Source organism: Anser anser (genome assembly GCF_964211835.1).
Source record: "Anser anser genome assembly, chromosome: 3".
NCBI lineage: Eukaryota > Metazoa > Chordata > Aves > Anseriformes > Anatidae > Anser > Anser anser.
In genome coordinates, this window is record NC_139722.1 from 76040968 (window position 1) to 76058139 (window position 17172).

The 17172-nt window shown below is 39.7% G+C and overlaps 1 protein-coding gene across 7 annotated transcripts in view; it reads right to left on the bottom strand.

Moving 5' to 3' along the window:
- Window positions 1–17172, bottom strand: part of RPS6KA2 (ribosomal protein S6 kinase A2) — a 308943-nt gene that overhangs the window by 175054 nt on the left and 116717 nt on the right. The window contains exons 3-4 of one of the 7 annotated variants that reach the window (XM_083828096.1): window positions 3925–3990; window positions 1975–3437 (exon numbers count right to left, since the gene is read on the bottom strand). The exons of 5 other annotated variants lie outside the window; for them this stretch is intronic. In XM_083828096.1, the coding sequence (XP_083684222.1) occupies window positions 1975–2073 (99 nt within the window). In that variant the 5' untranslated portion in view covers window positions 2074–3437; window positions 3925–3990. The remainder of the gene's footprint in view (window positions 1–1974; window positions 3438–3924; window positions 3991–17172) is intronic. One more of the 7 variants, XM_083828097.1, reaches the window with a different exon arrangement.

A 17172-nucleotide genomic window follows, 5' to 3' on the forward strand; every position in this document is an offset into this window, starting at 1 on the left:
GCAGAACAGATTTCATGAATCATTTTTTCTTCCTGGTTGGAACAACCCCTATTCCCTGTTGCATTATAATACTGAGTCATTTTGCATAAAGTTGGCTATTACTGCCAAGCCAATGGAGAGAAGAGAGAAGTGGATGTAATGCTCTGAACTTACATGTGCAACAGGATACGTACCAGGATGCTTCTTGAAGCAAATTATTGTAAAAAATATTTAAAATTAGAAAATAAAATCATTATAAGACAACTCATGTAAGGAAAAACTATATCAGATATTGAATGTAAATGTCCAGTGTATCTAATATAACACTGGTGATCAAAATTATGCTACCCCCCCCCCCCCCCAAATGAAGTAAAGGTCTGGCCAGTTACAAATACTGAGCTGCATTGGTCATTCACACTATATAATTCAGTAAGATAAATAATTATTACGGTGAAATCTGTTTCTCCCAAACTACAACATCATCAAATGACTAGTTATGAGGTCTGGTAGGGCTCTGCTGTCTCAAAATTGTCTCCGCCTAACACGGCACCCTGAAACTGACAGCCCGTGAAGACACTTGTCTGTCTCAGGAGAACTCCTTCATGCAACTCAGCGACTTCAGATCTATTTTCTGTTGGCTCTGATGGAGCATGAGCCTGGTGAATTTATAGTGTGTTACAAGAAACATTTATTTCAGCTTAGCCTTTGCAATTAGGGGTTCACAGCATTATCCCCCTCAATCCTGGAGTCTTAGGATTGGTGGAACAAGGGAGCTTTAACAACTGATGTCAACTTCCATTTATTAGTTTTACATTTATAACTCAATGAATGAAACAAAATCAGGTACCTTACATGATCATTTTTCAAGGAAACTGATTTTAAAGAGTTAAGAAAAAAAAACAGCCCCAAACTCTGCTTTTCTGCATGTCCCGTTTAAGCAATGACACATGAAGAACTTTATGTCCAAACAATTACCTAGTACTTTAAATAGGACACCAAGGGAATAAGATTTTAAAATATATTCACACAGCATGAGACTAATCCTTCTCTTGGGAATACTGGTGCAAATCAGAGTAACTCCTCAGAGGTCAGCTGAAGTACACCAGCATAAAACAAATGTGAGACAGAGGAGAATCAGGCCCCATCTACCTTTATTTTAATGCAGAGGTTGCAGATCATCTACAATGATAAAGTGAACAACATAAATAAAACTGACATTTATTCAATTGATCTCACTTCCTGCCAACTATTCACAGCTCCAAATATAGGGCTGAAGAACAATGGTTCAAGGAAGAGAGGCAGAAATCCTGCTTCTACCCCATTCACATATTCCTATCTGCCAATACCTCCAACTTGAACTGCTTTTCATCTCCCTGTAATGCTGAACTGCTTTAGGTTTAATTTGACGTTGCTCCCCAGCTCCTGAAGAACAACTTCTCCTTACAATAAAATAAAAAGAAAATACCAGGATGCAGGGAAGAGATGATAATTGTAAAAATCTGTGTAAGCATGAGAATCTATGGAAAAACAAGCAAGAAAATCTGTCTTGCATACAATATATATGCAAAGCATTAGTAAATTGATCAATTATTTGAAAATCTAGCACTAAGAAAGAATTATATGCTTGCAGGGGAGGAAGACTGAAATACAAGGCTATTACAAGTCATGCTGCCATTTGTGCTAATTTAAGTGAATATGTAATGATTTCCTACTACTTCATGATGTCCTGAACCAGCTTCCTCCCCCTGTGCCAGGCTGATAAAAGGATCCTTAGCAACACACTATATATATTATGCAATGTATTGAACGCTACCAAGGAAAAGCCCTGAATTACACTGAAACAAAGAACATCAGGTGCGAGCAGCAGCACCTCCAGGGAAAGACCACCTTTAACTATTTACCGTGTCAGCAAAGGCAGACGCTCTCTTGTACAAATCTCTGCTAGCAGTGTGTAACGGTATTTGCTACGTATAACAAAGTTACCGCGGATTTTACCTCAAATCTACTTAGGCTCGAGCTCTTCGACCGAGACTTCTTGCGGAGATAGACGGAGAAGAACCGCCGCACCGTGAACTTCTTCATGTTCATTTCCATTGCCCCGTCCGAGCTCCGGTGTGGAGCACGGCGGAGCTGCAGCACGGGAGGAAGCTAGCGCATCCCAATTGCCCCCTATTTATATCCACAGGCAGGAGGAGATCCACTGGAGCCGCCGCTTCTCTTCATCCAGCCGGGCTCGGCTAGATGGGTGAGGTGAGAGGTGCGCTGCTCGCTGCCGACAGGCGCTACGCTCCGTCCGTCGCCTTCCCACTGTTTACATTTCGGTGCTGCAAGCCCAACTCTCTCCCCACTCCCTCTCCCCCTCGCCTTAGGTCCTACTACACCCAATCAGGCTCTGCTGCCGCTGCATGCATAATCAGCTCCGGCAGATGACAGCTCCCCAGTCCCAGGCGTAGCAGGTTTGAGATACATATTAGATGCGTCTGTGGCTTTGCACTGCCCTCCTCTCTCAGCCAGGCTTTTTCGATTTCCTGGTTTCTGAATCACATGGGGAATAGGCACACGCTGCACTTCTGTTTTTAGCCCGGAATTTCGCCGCTGCTATAATTACTGAGGGCAACGGTGGTCAGATCTGAGAAGAGGCGAGCTCCTGCACCAGAGCCTCTCCTGGGAGAAGGCTGAAGGACGCCATGAACCCGCTGTCGGAACAGGGGGGTCTGTACCTCCTCTCATCCTGGGGACTGTGCACAGTAACGCTTCCCACACCCTTAAATCAAAAGCTTAAAATCCTATTCATAGCTTACCCACCAGCTCCACATTAAAATACCTAACGCTGGCACAGCTCTGAAAATAGAAAGCACACTCTAAATGGGAAGTATTACTATTCTTATTGTACTACAGCAGGGAGCTACAGCCCTTCTCAGAGGTTAAATATGTACATCTATTTACAGGCTGCAGTTTGAGCTGCTCGCTATACTGGAAGCATGCATATTTACAGCTGCCCCCACCTCCACCCAGCATAAACATATTTTTCAGCTTTTCTTCAAGAACTAATGAATCTGAGTGTGATCCAGAGACTGAAGAGCTTTCTCTGCCTGCCATACGCAGCTTGGGCTCCTTGTCCTTGGCAGCTTTTCCTTTCTGACTAGCAAGGAGCATCCAGACATGCCTTTCTCCCATATCCTCATATGGAAAGTGAATGTCTCTGATGACTTATTAATGACTCAGATAAATAAGCCCAAAGAGAGCTCACACCACTACAGCCTGAGAAAACTCTCAGAGGTTAAATGACAATACCTCTCCAGTCAATCTGCTCTACACAGGGGGAGTTGAATTTTGCTTTAATTGCATGTCTGGGCTCTGCCGTGAACCACGGTGGCTGGTCATGCCTGTCGCTACCTGCTTTGTTTGCAGGTTCTCTGTCCCTCTCATTTGTTTAAAGCTCGCCATAGTCTTTGTACCTGGAAAAGCAAGAAAATTAAAACAAGTAAAGAAGTATTTTGGCACTACATACTCTTTTACCACTACAGCTGTGTTGGTTTCTGGCTAAAGACCCTGGAGTGAAGGCAACCAGCCCAGCAGAAACACAGCTATCTACAGATACACCAAAACCCTTTTCACAAGCAATAAACAGGTGAAAAGCAATGTGGTGACCTGATCTCACCAGTAGCAGCCTGACTGGAGCGAGGGCCTGAGGCACTTGCCTCACCCCAACTTTACCCATATGAGTCCTCAGCTTTTACTTGCTGTTTCGTTGCTAGTGCTTCTTTCTGCACCCTGCCCTCTGCCTGCAAAAGGGGCATCCTTAGCCTTGCTTTCCTGATGACAAAGGCTTTTGAGAGCCACAACCATTCTCATGTTTGTAAGCCACTTCAGCTTTAAATAGTAATCAGACTAATCAGGGTAGCTCCCTGAAACCTTCCCCTCAGGTATACAACAAAGTCCTACCTGGACACTGACATCGTGCACAGATGATCATTTCCCTGCTCTCAGTACACAGGGTATTATCCTGCCCTGTGTAAGAAGAAGCAGTATATGAGAGGCTGCTGCTACTTAGGCTAGCAGATTTGTCACAGCCTTCACTTTCCATTAGGCAAGCAGTACTTTAACATGCAAGGACACGTGGTCACCATTAAACGTACCTGTTCTGCAATAAACATCCAAGATTATGCATGCTACAATTTATTACCTATCAATTACATTTATTATGATCAGAATTTTGTTCTTTACCACACACACACACAGCTATGATGAAGTAACAGTTTATTGTGAGCATCAGAGTAAAAGCTGACCTTTGATGCTACAGGTTATACTGCAATGTTAACAGCATCTCCAGGCTAGGGGGGCAGGTCTCCTCTTACATCCCTGCTAAGATCCAGGTGCAGGCATGGAAATAGGCATGATCTGCTTGTTTTCTTACTCTCCTCCCAGCAGGTGATTAGGGATTAAATACAGAAGGATATATAACCACCCGTGCCAGGACGCTGCTCTTCACCTATGGGGCAGCAGAGCAATAGAGGTATTGCTGAATGCGTCTTCCAACTGTAAACAGCACAAGCAACTAAGTTACAAAAATTTACAGGAGAAAGAGTACAAATACAGAAATCAAACAAAAAGCGTGAGCATTGAAAACTAAGCATAGGGACAAATATCTGAAAAGTAAATTCTACTGCAGTTGCATTCACATGGTAAGCTTCTGGGACAAGTAACTTAGCTTTGCTTCAGAACAACAAATGTGAGGAGGTGTCAAAAAATAATCTCAAACTTTCAGCTACTGAGACAACATCCAGTTTTCCTAATGATTTTTTCTTTTTTATTTTATTTTAAGGTGCAAGCCAAAAAATAAATTAGATCACACTGGAACATTCATCATTATATTTATAAACTTATAACTGTCAGATCAGCTTGCAACTTGAAAAAAATTCATTGCACTTAGAAATTCATGGCTGTAAAGTATTAACAGCTCCCCTCTGAGTAATTTTAACTGCTGAGGAACTGCTGGAAAAATAAATCCACTGAATGTTTCCAAGACAAAAATAAACAACAAAATTGGTGGAGGGAGCATATAATGCATTGATAACAAATATTGATACTCTGCATTCTGAATTATACGTTTTAAAACTGCAATAATATTTGTTGCAGCACAAAATAAAGACAATAAAGAAAAGATCATGGCTGCTCCCAGTGAAGTTAATAGCAAAATAAAGTTTATTTCAATTGGAAAAGGGCTTAAAAAAACAAGCAAACAAAAGAAACCCAAACCCAGTATTCGAAACAAACTCTCCAAAAGAAACCACTTGAAATTTGATATCAGACAGCCCAGGTTCCAAATTTTAAAAGTTAAAAAGAAAATTCCCAATAATATCCAATGAAAGCTGAAGGACCTCTCCTTATGTTTGCAGATGGACCATAACAACAACGTTAAAAAATTGAAGGACACGGTCTTAGGAAATTCACACAGGGCAGCAAAGAAACCTGCATGGAACCAAAACACGAATGCCAGCAGCCGATGCCACAGGAATCACCAATTTCTAAAGAAGTAAAGTAACATGAGCCTTTTTTTTTTTTCCATGAAAGAAAACACAAATCAAAGACATCTACCACAAACCATGGCCTAGACTATAAAATTTCTTAAAGAAATTCTATACTACAATATTATACAGCATGTCAGACCCTATGACCAAAATGGACTTTCTCATTTTTATGTGAATCAACAGTTTATAAGCAAAACCAGAATGACATTGCTACTTGAGCAAATTAAAGGACCACTGTAAAAGTAAAAATACATAAATTGATAGTATCTTCCTTGCGTATGCGATCAATATTAGCTATCCTTCCTCAATAAGTTCATGAGGAAAACAGAAAATCATAAAAGCATCAGAGACACAGACGCTATAGACAGACCAAATAAGATTGGCAGAAAACAGCATGCAGAGAAATTGAAAAACAGAGTACCGTGATAGAGGCCACAAGAGACAATGCTACAGAAAAGGTGAATTACACAGTACTGTTTATGCTGTCATTAAAGAGAATCAGGATCAAGAGCAGATGTTTCCAAGAGACACCAACGAGCAGAACACGGAATAATACCTTCCTCAAGGTGATTAGTTGGTACGTGACTCTCAGTGATTGCTATTGCTGATCTTGAAGGCTGGGCAACTTTCCATGTGGCTTTTGTTTCCTCAGTGAGCAATTGAGGTGGTTATTTTTCTTATGATTTTTCTTTTAAAAAGAAAACTAATGGGCAAGAAATACCTGATCTCATTACATCAGCATACCAATCTGGATCCCAGCCTTTCCAGCTGCTATATCTAGTTATATACCTTGTCCAGTTCAGCATCTTGCTTACTGGACTGTAGTATTCTCACAAAAAAAGGATACACTGCCCAGCCAGCACTATGGAACACAGGCCACAGCTTGCCATCTCAGACATGCTTCTCACTATCGATGATAAGCAAGTGATCATCAAGAGTCGCTGAACGGGGATGTAAGAGAAGTTTCCAGTAGAGGTAAAGGTTTCCAGGTCCCTTCAGCCATTTTGCAAATTAAAATTACTGCTCAGAAGGAAGAAGAAAGCAAAGTCATACATCTCATCTAACTGTGTCCAATGAATGGGTACAGTTGGGAAGCAGTTGGGAATGCAGACTGCTTGCCCACCATCTTCTCCGCTCCTTGGAGCAACGCAGCAGACCTACAGTATATGCTTAATCTTGTACATGTAATAATAAGGCCTCAGGAGATTAGGCAAAGACAAGGGACCATTTATATATGCATACCTTTAATTCCTTAATTGCTAGAAGCATTATCCAACACTGGCAATTATATAACAGGTTGCTGGTGTAAATACAACTGTAGCAATTATAGGAGAGAATGGCTTCCTTTGAAAAGATCAGTTTTGCTCAATATTCTGGTATTCCTATAAGTAGATTCCATTCAACAGCTTTGAATGTTCTTGAAACTGATTATCAAGATAAGTTCTAGCTAAACTTGAAACCAATATTTCATAGGAATGCAAGTAGCTTAGATGGAAAGTCTTCTGTACTTTTCTTTCTAATAGACTCCAGCAGATGAGATCAAAAAAACATACTTAGTGGCAGTGAGAGGGTGAACAGTCTCTGCACGTATCACGCTGGTGCACAAGAGGTCTCCTTGCTGCAGTTGCCTAAACATCTACTTCTTCAACTCCTTCTAAACACTTAATAGTCACATGATAATAGAGTAGTTCTGCTTCTGAAGATATCATATGGGGAGCACTATAAAGACATATGGCCTGTTCTTATTCGTGCACAGAAAACTGGGACTGCTGCAGAAATAATAGCTCGAGGACAAGATAAGATTTGGTTGAGTATTCAGCAGATGACAGACGTTTTAACTCTCACAAAAGCATCTTGTGTTAGTGCTTGAGCATCATATTGGCAAGCGTCGTAAGTGATGTATTGACTGCTCCCATATGTGTTTTACTACTTATAGACTCACACTGACATGCAACAGCATCACTGGCCACATACATGACAGTTTGATGTGGTCTGTTTCTAGGATGGAGATCAAGTCATCTAGCAGTCTGCCTTGAAAATGGGCCAGGAATAGTATCAGATTCAATTTTCTTTTTATTGATGACTTTTACGGACTTTTACTTTCTTGGATGATACCAGTCTTGCTTGGCGTTTGGTGCCTTAGACAAAAGTACAAGACAAAGAACTCAACAATCTCATTTATATTACATAAGCTTCTACTCCAATGCAGTTGAAGGAGATTGCTAAAGATACAATTCTGCTTTGGATAATAAGCAGAAAATCATACTCCTATAATGGATTTGAAGTTTTATAGAAAGAAAGATGCTACTTCATATGAACAATCGTATCACATGAATATTTATGAATATCCACTTTGCCTGAACGTTGTACAATATAAAACTGGATAGCAGAATTTCATTATGTGCAGCATATGTTTACTATTTATTCAGACTAGCCATGAGCAATACTAAAAAGGAGTACACTCATTCGAAATCTACTAGTAAGCAAATTTAGGTTCTGGAAGATATACACCTAACAGGAGAAAGCACACAGAAGATTTATCACACCCTATTTTTACTTTTATTAACCATCAAAAGACCAAATGGACTAAACTGCACTAAACAGAAAAGCCAGACCACAGCTTGCCCATGAAGTCCTGAAAGACAAAGAAGTGCAGAATGGGGCTTAGGAAATTTCATTCAGGAAAGTATCAACTTTAGGAAGAACTTTTCCCTTCAATTAGATAACAAAAATACACACTGAGGTAGAAAAGCAAATGAGGTAGATATAAAGCATCATATGTAGTTGAGCTGACTGACCTGAATTAACATCCTTCATATCTGAGACCATTCTGTATAACCTGAAAAAGAACCTTGTTCTCTCTATGCCTAGTTGCAGTCCATGTGCAAAACCCAGTCACATCCTGATTCCCCATGAGAATGGTGGCATGGATTGCATGTTTTTTTTTTTTTTTTTTTTTTTTTAACGTACTCTTTCTTACTGGCGTATCATGTCCTTAGTGAAGAAAAAACACAGATTTTTAACCAGAAAGGAGCCAGACTGCACTCTTTCCAGTTTCCTGATTTTGACAAATGGGTGCGTAAATTCGGGTCCTTAAATGCACGTACCTGCACTGACATTTACCCACATCTTTGTTTCAGATCTCCTTCTATAAAAAGGAACTGGAATGCTCTGCCACTTCACAAGAGCTGTTTCAGAGTAATGATCACTATTATGTGCTCATAGTCAAAATTTCAGTTCAGGCTTAACACATACATGTTAGTTTTGCTTACAGAACCAGATTAACTGTAATGTCAAAAAAAAAGAATAAATAGATGACATGCAAATTTACCTTGGTAGACATTATATCTAGCAGGGCAAATGGCATATTGAATATTTTCAAAATATATGACACATCTAATGCCTGCCAAAAATCAAGATCAAGTTTCTGTGAACACCTACCCCACATTAGACACCACAAAAACAAAATTCATAAATCAAAAATCAGTAGTCACTCTTGAAATCTTGAGCATTGGCTTCCTTCTTGTTGGGATTCTTGTATTTTTTATTGGACTAATTTTGAAGGCATGCTTTAAACTACTGTAATAGCAGTACTTAGATTAAGACACAGCTCACAGCTTGCCCCCTCCCCCCCTTTTCTTTTTTGGAAATAGAAACTGAAGAAACAGAGCAGAGAAAAAAGTCTGAAGTGTTGTGATACACCCCCTCTTACTTTCTCTAATAGTTACACAGGAAGCGTGAAATTGAAAAAAAAAATACATGTAAAATCATTTCAACCTTCAAAAAAGTTGGTTGGATTCCATCTGACATTTACAAAACCACATACTGATTTCACCTAGTACAATATCCCATTTTACAATGGGATTACAATGTCCCATTCTACAACTAGCAAACTAAAGCCAGTATTAAATTTGACTTCCATCCACTTTACACATGAAAGCTAAAAAAAAAATTCACATCAGGATTTCATACCAGCAAAACAGAAAAGGACATGGGAACAGGACTAGCAAAAACAACTATGTTAACATCTACTCTAAGATTTGAAGTAATTTCATGAAGAAATAAAACCTGAATTTTTAGAGCTACTTTGAAATCATCCACATGCCCTGGATGTACACGCATAACTTCACAGTAGTAAAAAACTGTGGCAACATATGCATAGCTCACTTGGGATAAAGTAGCCTCCATCCAATAGTGCTCTAAACACACAAGGGCAAATGACAGGACATACCCCTAGCATGAGGGCTATGTGGGTCCAGAGACAGGTGCAACAGGTCAGTGAAAGCATCTTACGTAAAGACAAGAAAGGCAGGCTATATAAACGTCACCTTGTTGGGTTAGGACTAGTTGCTGTTACAAGGTTGAAGGCTGGTTTAATTTAGATATGTTCAGTATGTTCCATGATCTCTTCCTGTAGCCTTACCTGAATTCAGCTACATAAAGTGTCTCCACCTCTAAACCATAGTGCCACAGCTTTCATCTAAGCCACCAGGTAGCAGGAAGTACATGCTCTTTTTGCATAAATGTTCCTGCCCACACTGGAGATGATTCTTCTTAATTGATGCTTCCACAAATGTGGGAGAAATTTCAACATCTTGTGTATGTCTTCCTACTCTTCTAACAACTGTGTGAAATTTGTTGCAAAGAGCACTTACAGAATATGAAAAATTAAAATGTCTGATTAATCTAATGATAACCTAATGGACAAAGAAAAATCACCTAAAGCCTTGGACATCTCTCAGTGAATTTAGTATATCCTTTCAAATCCTTAAATAACCCTATAATTCAAAGAGGTATAAATAGAAATAATCAACACTGTGTATAACACAAACACATATGAAACAAGAATCTATTGCCCATATGTGCAATGCCAAATTGGCAGTTTGTTTTGTCTGTTTTTCCTCAAGCAGAGATAAAAATGTACAATCAATCCTACCATAACGTAAGCCATACCATTTAATACAAGTGCTTGTATATGTGTGTGTATATATATGTATATATATACACCTTATATATATACCCTCAGAAATACTGGTTAAAATACTGAAGAACTTCCAGTGTCTTTGTTAGTATATATACTATGTGGTAGAATGCATACTTGTGGCCAAGGTGTCATAAAACTCTTTTCAAGTGAAACTGTCTACCTAAATACATATTTCAAGCAATGCAAAATACGTGTTAACACAAAAATCTTAAATTCATTACTTCACCAGTAATCTGACCTTAACTTTTTTTTTTTTTGAACCAGTGAAAAAATCCCATAGGAACCACCCATCTCCAAACTGTGAACTTAACATTAATGTCACAAAACATCTAAAATTCATAAAACGTGCTGTGCATAACATGTGTACACATTATACATTCACTGAAATGTGTCACTTTAATCCTAATGACATTACTGGGATTTGTCTCTGCTCTTTCCCTGAGTGTCCAGCGTTCAATCTTATCCTGCAAAGCAGTGTGGGACAGAACGTCTATCCATTAGGAGACTGGCAAAGACTGAGACTGTTCTTCAGCTCCCAAAAGAGAAAACAGGTATGTATCTCAGGTAGGAGGAACAAACAATGCAGTTGCTATACAGCCTTGTAACAAGGTTCCTTCTCCCTCCGTTACAGACACTTGAAGGACAGTTGAACAGCCTAAGAAACAGCTGCAAGCAAGGTCACCAGGCAGCCTTTCCCAAGGAAGGGGGACACCTCTGCAGGCACAGGGGAAGGTAGGGCATTTCAGGAGCGTGATGGCCTCTGCAGTCTGGCTGCCAGGCAGCAGCAGCTGCTCCCAAAGGGCAGGTGAGCTGAGAGCAGAGGTGGCTCTGGTGCAGGCCATTCCCTCACCCACGGGCACCATCTCTCAGGGCTGAACACGGCTGGCACAGCTGGTGCCGGTAACAAGGCCCACGGGCACCGCCAGCCATGGTGAGTGGATGGGCCAGGACCAGGACGCAGCCAGGAGCAGCAGGAGACATGGCAGCTGACAAGGCTACAGTGCGAGGGGCCCAGGCCGGAGGCAGAGGCCAAAGGCTGGGCTGGAGGCAACCCACGGAGTACTTTCAAAGAACCCGCCCAGGGCACTGCCTCATTTTTGGCTTGCTACTTACAACATTTAATATAGTATCGCTGTTAGCAATTTCTTTCTCGAGTAAAAGAATAATCTATTATGATGATCCAAACTACTTCTTACAAATACTAGGTATCCCTTGAAAGCACAAGGAGTAACAGTTAGGCCTGGCAACCTGCAGGGCCTAGTCATGTTATGCTGGTGGCGAGTTACTGCTCTCATTCTCTTGAGGTAGATCAAGGCCTACAGACCATTCATTACGAGTGCTATACAAAATAATTCTTTCACTGCTCATCTGACTAGCGTGGTGCTCTTAACAAATACAGGCTAGTATGTTTTGCCTATTATTTTTAATTTGCTTTAAAATAAACCCACACAACATTCAGACAGTATTTGACCACCACACACCTGTGATTCACTGTGAGCCTTGCAGTTTATCTTCTAAGCAAAGTTTCTTCTCTAGCATTGACTGTGGCACAAGAATAGAGTTCAGATAACATCCAGAGGAGCTGCAAATAAACTGAACATCTTCGGAACTGAAAACTGCTTGACTTTTTGTGATTTTACTACGTTCTTAACATTTACAACATCTTTTCCCTCTACCTTTACTCCTTCATCCTCTCCTCATCTTCTCTCTCGCTTCCTGTTACTCAGATCTTTTCTTCAAATGTGTGACTCACTTCTTACCTTCATCCCTCGTCTTTACTCAAGAAAGCTAAAATAACAAAAAATAAACTTGAGCTCGAAGGCAGAAGGATTGCTTTCAGCTATCTGACTTTTAGGGACTACTTTATGGCACCTGTCTAGAATTCAGAAGGTCCAAAACATACAAGAAGAAAGATGAAGGAAGAGAAAACAGAAAAGGAGTCAGAAGACTCTATGTACCATTTACATTCTGTGCCAGGCTGGAAACAGAGATAAATCCTTTCAGCAACATGGCTGATTTCTGCAGTATTATTGCATGTCTTCTAGCACACCTAACTTTAACATCTCTTGGCTTCTAGAGAAATAGAAATACACAAGAAACATATTATTTCACTGAAGAAAGAAAAAAAAAATATATATATATATATATAACTGGCTACCTCAGTCCAGTTAACCTACTGCAAGACAGATGTAGATGTTAGAGATACTGGAAAACAAGAACTAAATCAAGTTCTTCGTGGCAAGGAAGAGTGAAGCTAAAGCCACCTGCTTCTCATAGAGCCAGTAATGGGTTTGGAGGCCCCACAGAGTTTTGTTGCATTTTAGACAAAGATCTTGGGGTGTAACAGAGATGTCATTAGTCCTGGCATAGGCCCATCACTTGTGGCCTCACTCTGCCATCTCCAGGCCACCATTTCCTTCTTCCTTTCTATTGGTATAATTAATTCACAGCCATGGGAGGATCCAAACTAGAGAACAGGTCCAAGTTAAAATTGAACCCAAACCCACCCCAGAATGTTACCTTTTAAACCAGTTCAGTTCCCTGATCTGATTCACTGTGTGGCTATACAAATGTTTGTGCCAACCGAATATTTGTTCCTGCAGTGTGGGCAGGAACATGTGCTTGTGAGTGGCTCTTCCTTCTTTGGCCAGGATGGGTTATGCCAACATAAACTGCTTGCTTCCCAGATACGAAAGCGGCATGCTGTTGCTGCCTGACCCAGCAGAACTGGAGTCACTGAGTAGACCACATCAAACTACCCCTTAGAGGATAATGAAAGTTAAGAGAATAGCTCTGGCATAGACAGAGCATTTTAAAATCTCCTAAAGTATTTCTTCTTTATAAAACCAGCAGAAGTAAATTAGCTAACAACATAAAAGAACTGGAACCATGAGCTGCCGTTATATGTGTTAAAAACTTGAATCTATAATTGATTCTCAGCCTGTTTAAAAGGAAAAGGATTTTATAAGGGTGAGAAACAGTAACCTAGAGCTGCATTACAGAAATTCAGGAGGTTACATGACTGTTTAATTGACTCAGAGGTGCTGATATTAATACTTTTCTTGTCAAGCTATTCCACGTTCTGCTACATCTGTATAACTGCACACACAAACACACATCTCTCACAAATCTTTGCATACAAGTGTAGTATTTATGCTGGTATATGCAGAACTTGAGTACATGATGTGCTACAGGTCTGAGATATTAGTGATTTAACTTAATTACTGCTAGCCCTATATCATCTCTTCAGAGACTGCTACTAAAACAAGAGAATGCAATGAGACTCTCGTACAGAGATCTTCAGATTTGCTTGAGCTTGCATCTTTGCCATCCGAGAATAACAAGTACCTTCAAGTCAACCAGGGCTCAAGTTTGTATATATGTTCTATTTACTCATTTTCATATTCTGTGTATCTATCTTGTTGCACACAAGCTCGATAGTGGTTCTCCTAATGAGGCAAGTCAGAGGCAGATCAGTCACAGGGTCACACAAGCAGATCTCGTCCCTACAGGCGAATGTCATCTCTATGTTCACGGCAAATGCAAACCAAATGACCCAAGCTTTGCAATTTGGATGTCTTTGATGCACATCGCTCAGTGGATTTGAGAACCACTATCAAATGGATTATGGATGTAACCATAAGAAGTCATTCAATGTGCAATTGCTCAAAGTATCATAAACTTGGTTTAATGCCATCATAAAGTCATCTCATGCAGTTAATTGAAGTTTCCAGTACTTGCAGCTCCTCTTGTGAGACTGTCTAGAAACTCACCTTCCTCTAATGGTGAAAATCCTTGCTGTAGTGCCTAGTACAGATGCATTACAGCCAATTTAAAATCCTTTGCTCCTATGCCAGCACCTTTCTTTAAATTAAATATTTTTTTTCCCTACCTATAAGCAGATTTTTTTTCCCAAAGAGTAATCATATCCTCTCCCAATCTAGACTTGGCTGTGCTAAATGAGAATGGGCTCTTTTAGCCTCCCCTTATTCAAGTATCTCTCGTGCCTCTGTTCCAATATACAGCCCTGTCCTAGACTTGGTCCAACCTTCCTTGTACATGCTATTAGCAGAAGGTTTTATCAGAGCTCCAGTAGTAACATTAATTAGAAATTTTTTATCACAATAAGCACTTCAGTGTGTTCCTCAATTTTTCCATGATCATTTCAGATTGGTGGTTCACTGCTGCCCTGTAACTGAGCATCATACAAAGCCCATCTTCCTCAGTGGTATACTCTGAGATTTCTATGCCTGTTGTGTACTCCATGGAGAGAGAGACACCTCTGAGATCCCTTCTTGGTGTCCTCTGAGATACACAGGATGAAAAGGATTATTTATCTTCTGGAATGCCTTTGCATTAATTGCAAAAGGACCTTAGACAATTATCTTTCATTAGAAGCCTGACTTTAGCTCGCTAGAGTGAGACAAACTCCTTCCTTTGGTATGATTTAGTCCAGTAATTTACTAACTTGCATTCTACTTTTAATACTACAGAAATGAACATCAACCACTTTTTCTATACAACAATGTGATTCTTTGTATTGTTGGCACCTCCTAATTCTGCGCTATCAACAAATTCCACCTGCCTTTTCTTAGCTTTAGTTTTGATGCTGCTTGTACAAATATTAAACCAGAAGGATCTCAGATCTCTCCATCAGGACATCTGACAGGAATGACCTTCTGATGCTGTACATATTCCTCTTGGCAGTGTCTGTTCTTTCTTTTCATGAAAGGTTATATTCTTTTTGGGAGGAGGGGTGAGGGGAGAAGGAAGGGAGGAAGGTGGAGAGGGGGTGACAAAATGCTGAAGATTGCATGCCATACACAATAAAAGCTGAAAAGTATCTAAAATCACCCAAAATTTAACTTTTTAATGGCATAATTTTAAAAGAAATTCTTACGATTTTTGGATTTTGACAAAATCTTTAACACACGTGGAGCTAGAAATGCCATTATAACCAAAGTGTTGTTAATTACTTGCTGTGTTAATAACATGCAGCTAACTCATAGCTGGATCTAAGGCTCCTTCCTTCACCTCATGCCAGCTGGAAGGTAGAAACTGGCAACTACAAAGACTTTTACAACTCTAAAGCAACATTTCACGCTATGAATTAGTTCACGTGCATACGTGTCTTGGAACAAAGGCATGCTTATTTCTCAGGATACTTTAATGACACACTGTGAATTTCACATCTGCTCTTTCAAGGCACCTCCAACAGATCAGCAGAAATGTCAAGCAGCAGTTATGAAACAGAGGTAGGAAGAGACAAACTTTTGGAAAAAAGACTGACAGAATAAAAAGAAATTAGACACTCATCAACCTTTTTCCCTACACGTGCTTCTCTCTCAATTTACTTTATCAGGGAATTCCAAATAGTAACCTATATTCTCAGACACATGGGAGGTAAGAAGTAGTGGAGAGCAAAGAAAAGTTTGTTATGCTGCTAATTTTGAATTAAGAAAAATGAAGTTGCTTGAACACTAGATCTTGTTCTGTGAAGCCGTGTAGTCACTTTCCCTAGCCATACAGCATTAGATCAATTGTATCCAGTGGTGAATATACAGAGTTTTCTTGTGCCCAAAATTCAGAGAGTACCACCTTTCTTTTTTTCCCTCCAGACAGTTGGCTAGAAAGGAAAGGCTTTCAAGACTCAGGTAGGAGATCAATTTAAAAATAAATAAATGTTGGACTCCAAAAAAAAAAAATAATCAGAAAGCAAGCATTGCAGCAGATACGTCATTTCCCTTTTTCATCCTTGAAGGCTCCCTCAGGGTGGGAGCCCACTTTATAATCCCTCAATGAAGTCATTAGCTGTATTACCACACCAATGAATTATACTGACCTTTTCTATATATCTGAATTCTCCTATTAGGTCTTAAATTTTATGGAGCATTAAGAAATTACTTTCAAAAAAAGTGCTATTTCCTATTTTTGTGTCTCTTGGAATCATTATCAGTGATCAAAACGAACCTTGGTCATTTTATCCTAACAGTGCATTTCTTCCTTTGATAGATATGCATTTCTTTTAAACACACTATGAACTTGGAATTTATTAATGCTTGTTTCGATGATAGCTTGAACATTGCTGTGAGAAATTTTCCCCTCAGAACCACTAGTGCATAATCTGAATTTTAACTTAACCTTGATTTGAGTTTTGTTTGGATACGTCTTTAGGCTTTTTATTTGAAAAAGAAGTTAAGCAATCACAGAATAAATACTACCATCTAATATTTCTTAGATAAATTTACTGCTCTTAAATCACTTCTAAAACTTTTAAGTTTTAAAGTCTGTGGCTCAGTAAAAACTGATCTGAAGATGGTTAATATTCAGTAGTTCTTAAATATATGCAAAACTAGGTATAAAAAAAAATACTCAAAATTTCCTGTGAAGTTTCAGAAAAACTCTGAGAACATTTCTTAAATGGCTAGCACATTCTTTCTTGCCATGCCAGATTTTGAATTATTTCATCATAGCAGGATATAATAGAAATCATGTTAATGTGAGTGGAAAAGGGATATCTGCATATCTCTAGCCCAGCTGCTTACCTAAAGCACAACCATTGTCAGCACTAGGTCGGGCCAGCTATGTGCTTTTCGAGCTAAGTCTCAAACATCCGCAGATGAAAACTACGCAGTTTCACTGGGTGACCTAATCCATTGCTGCTCTACCTGGTATGTT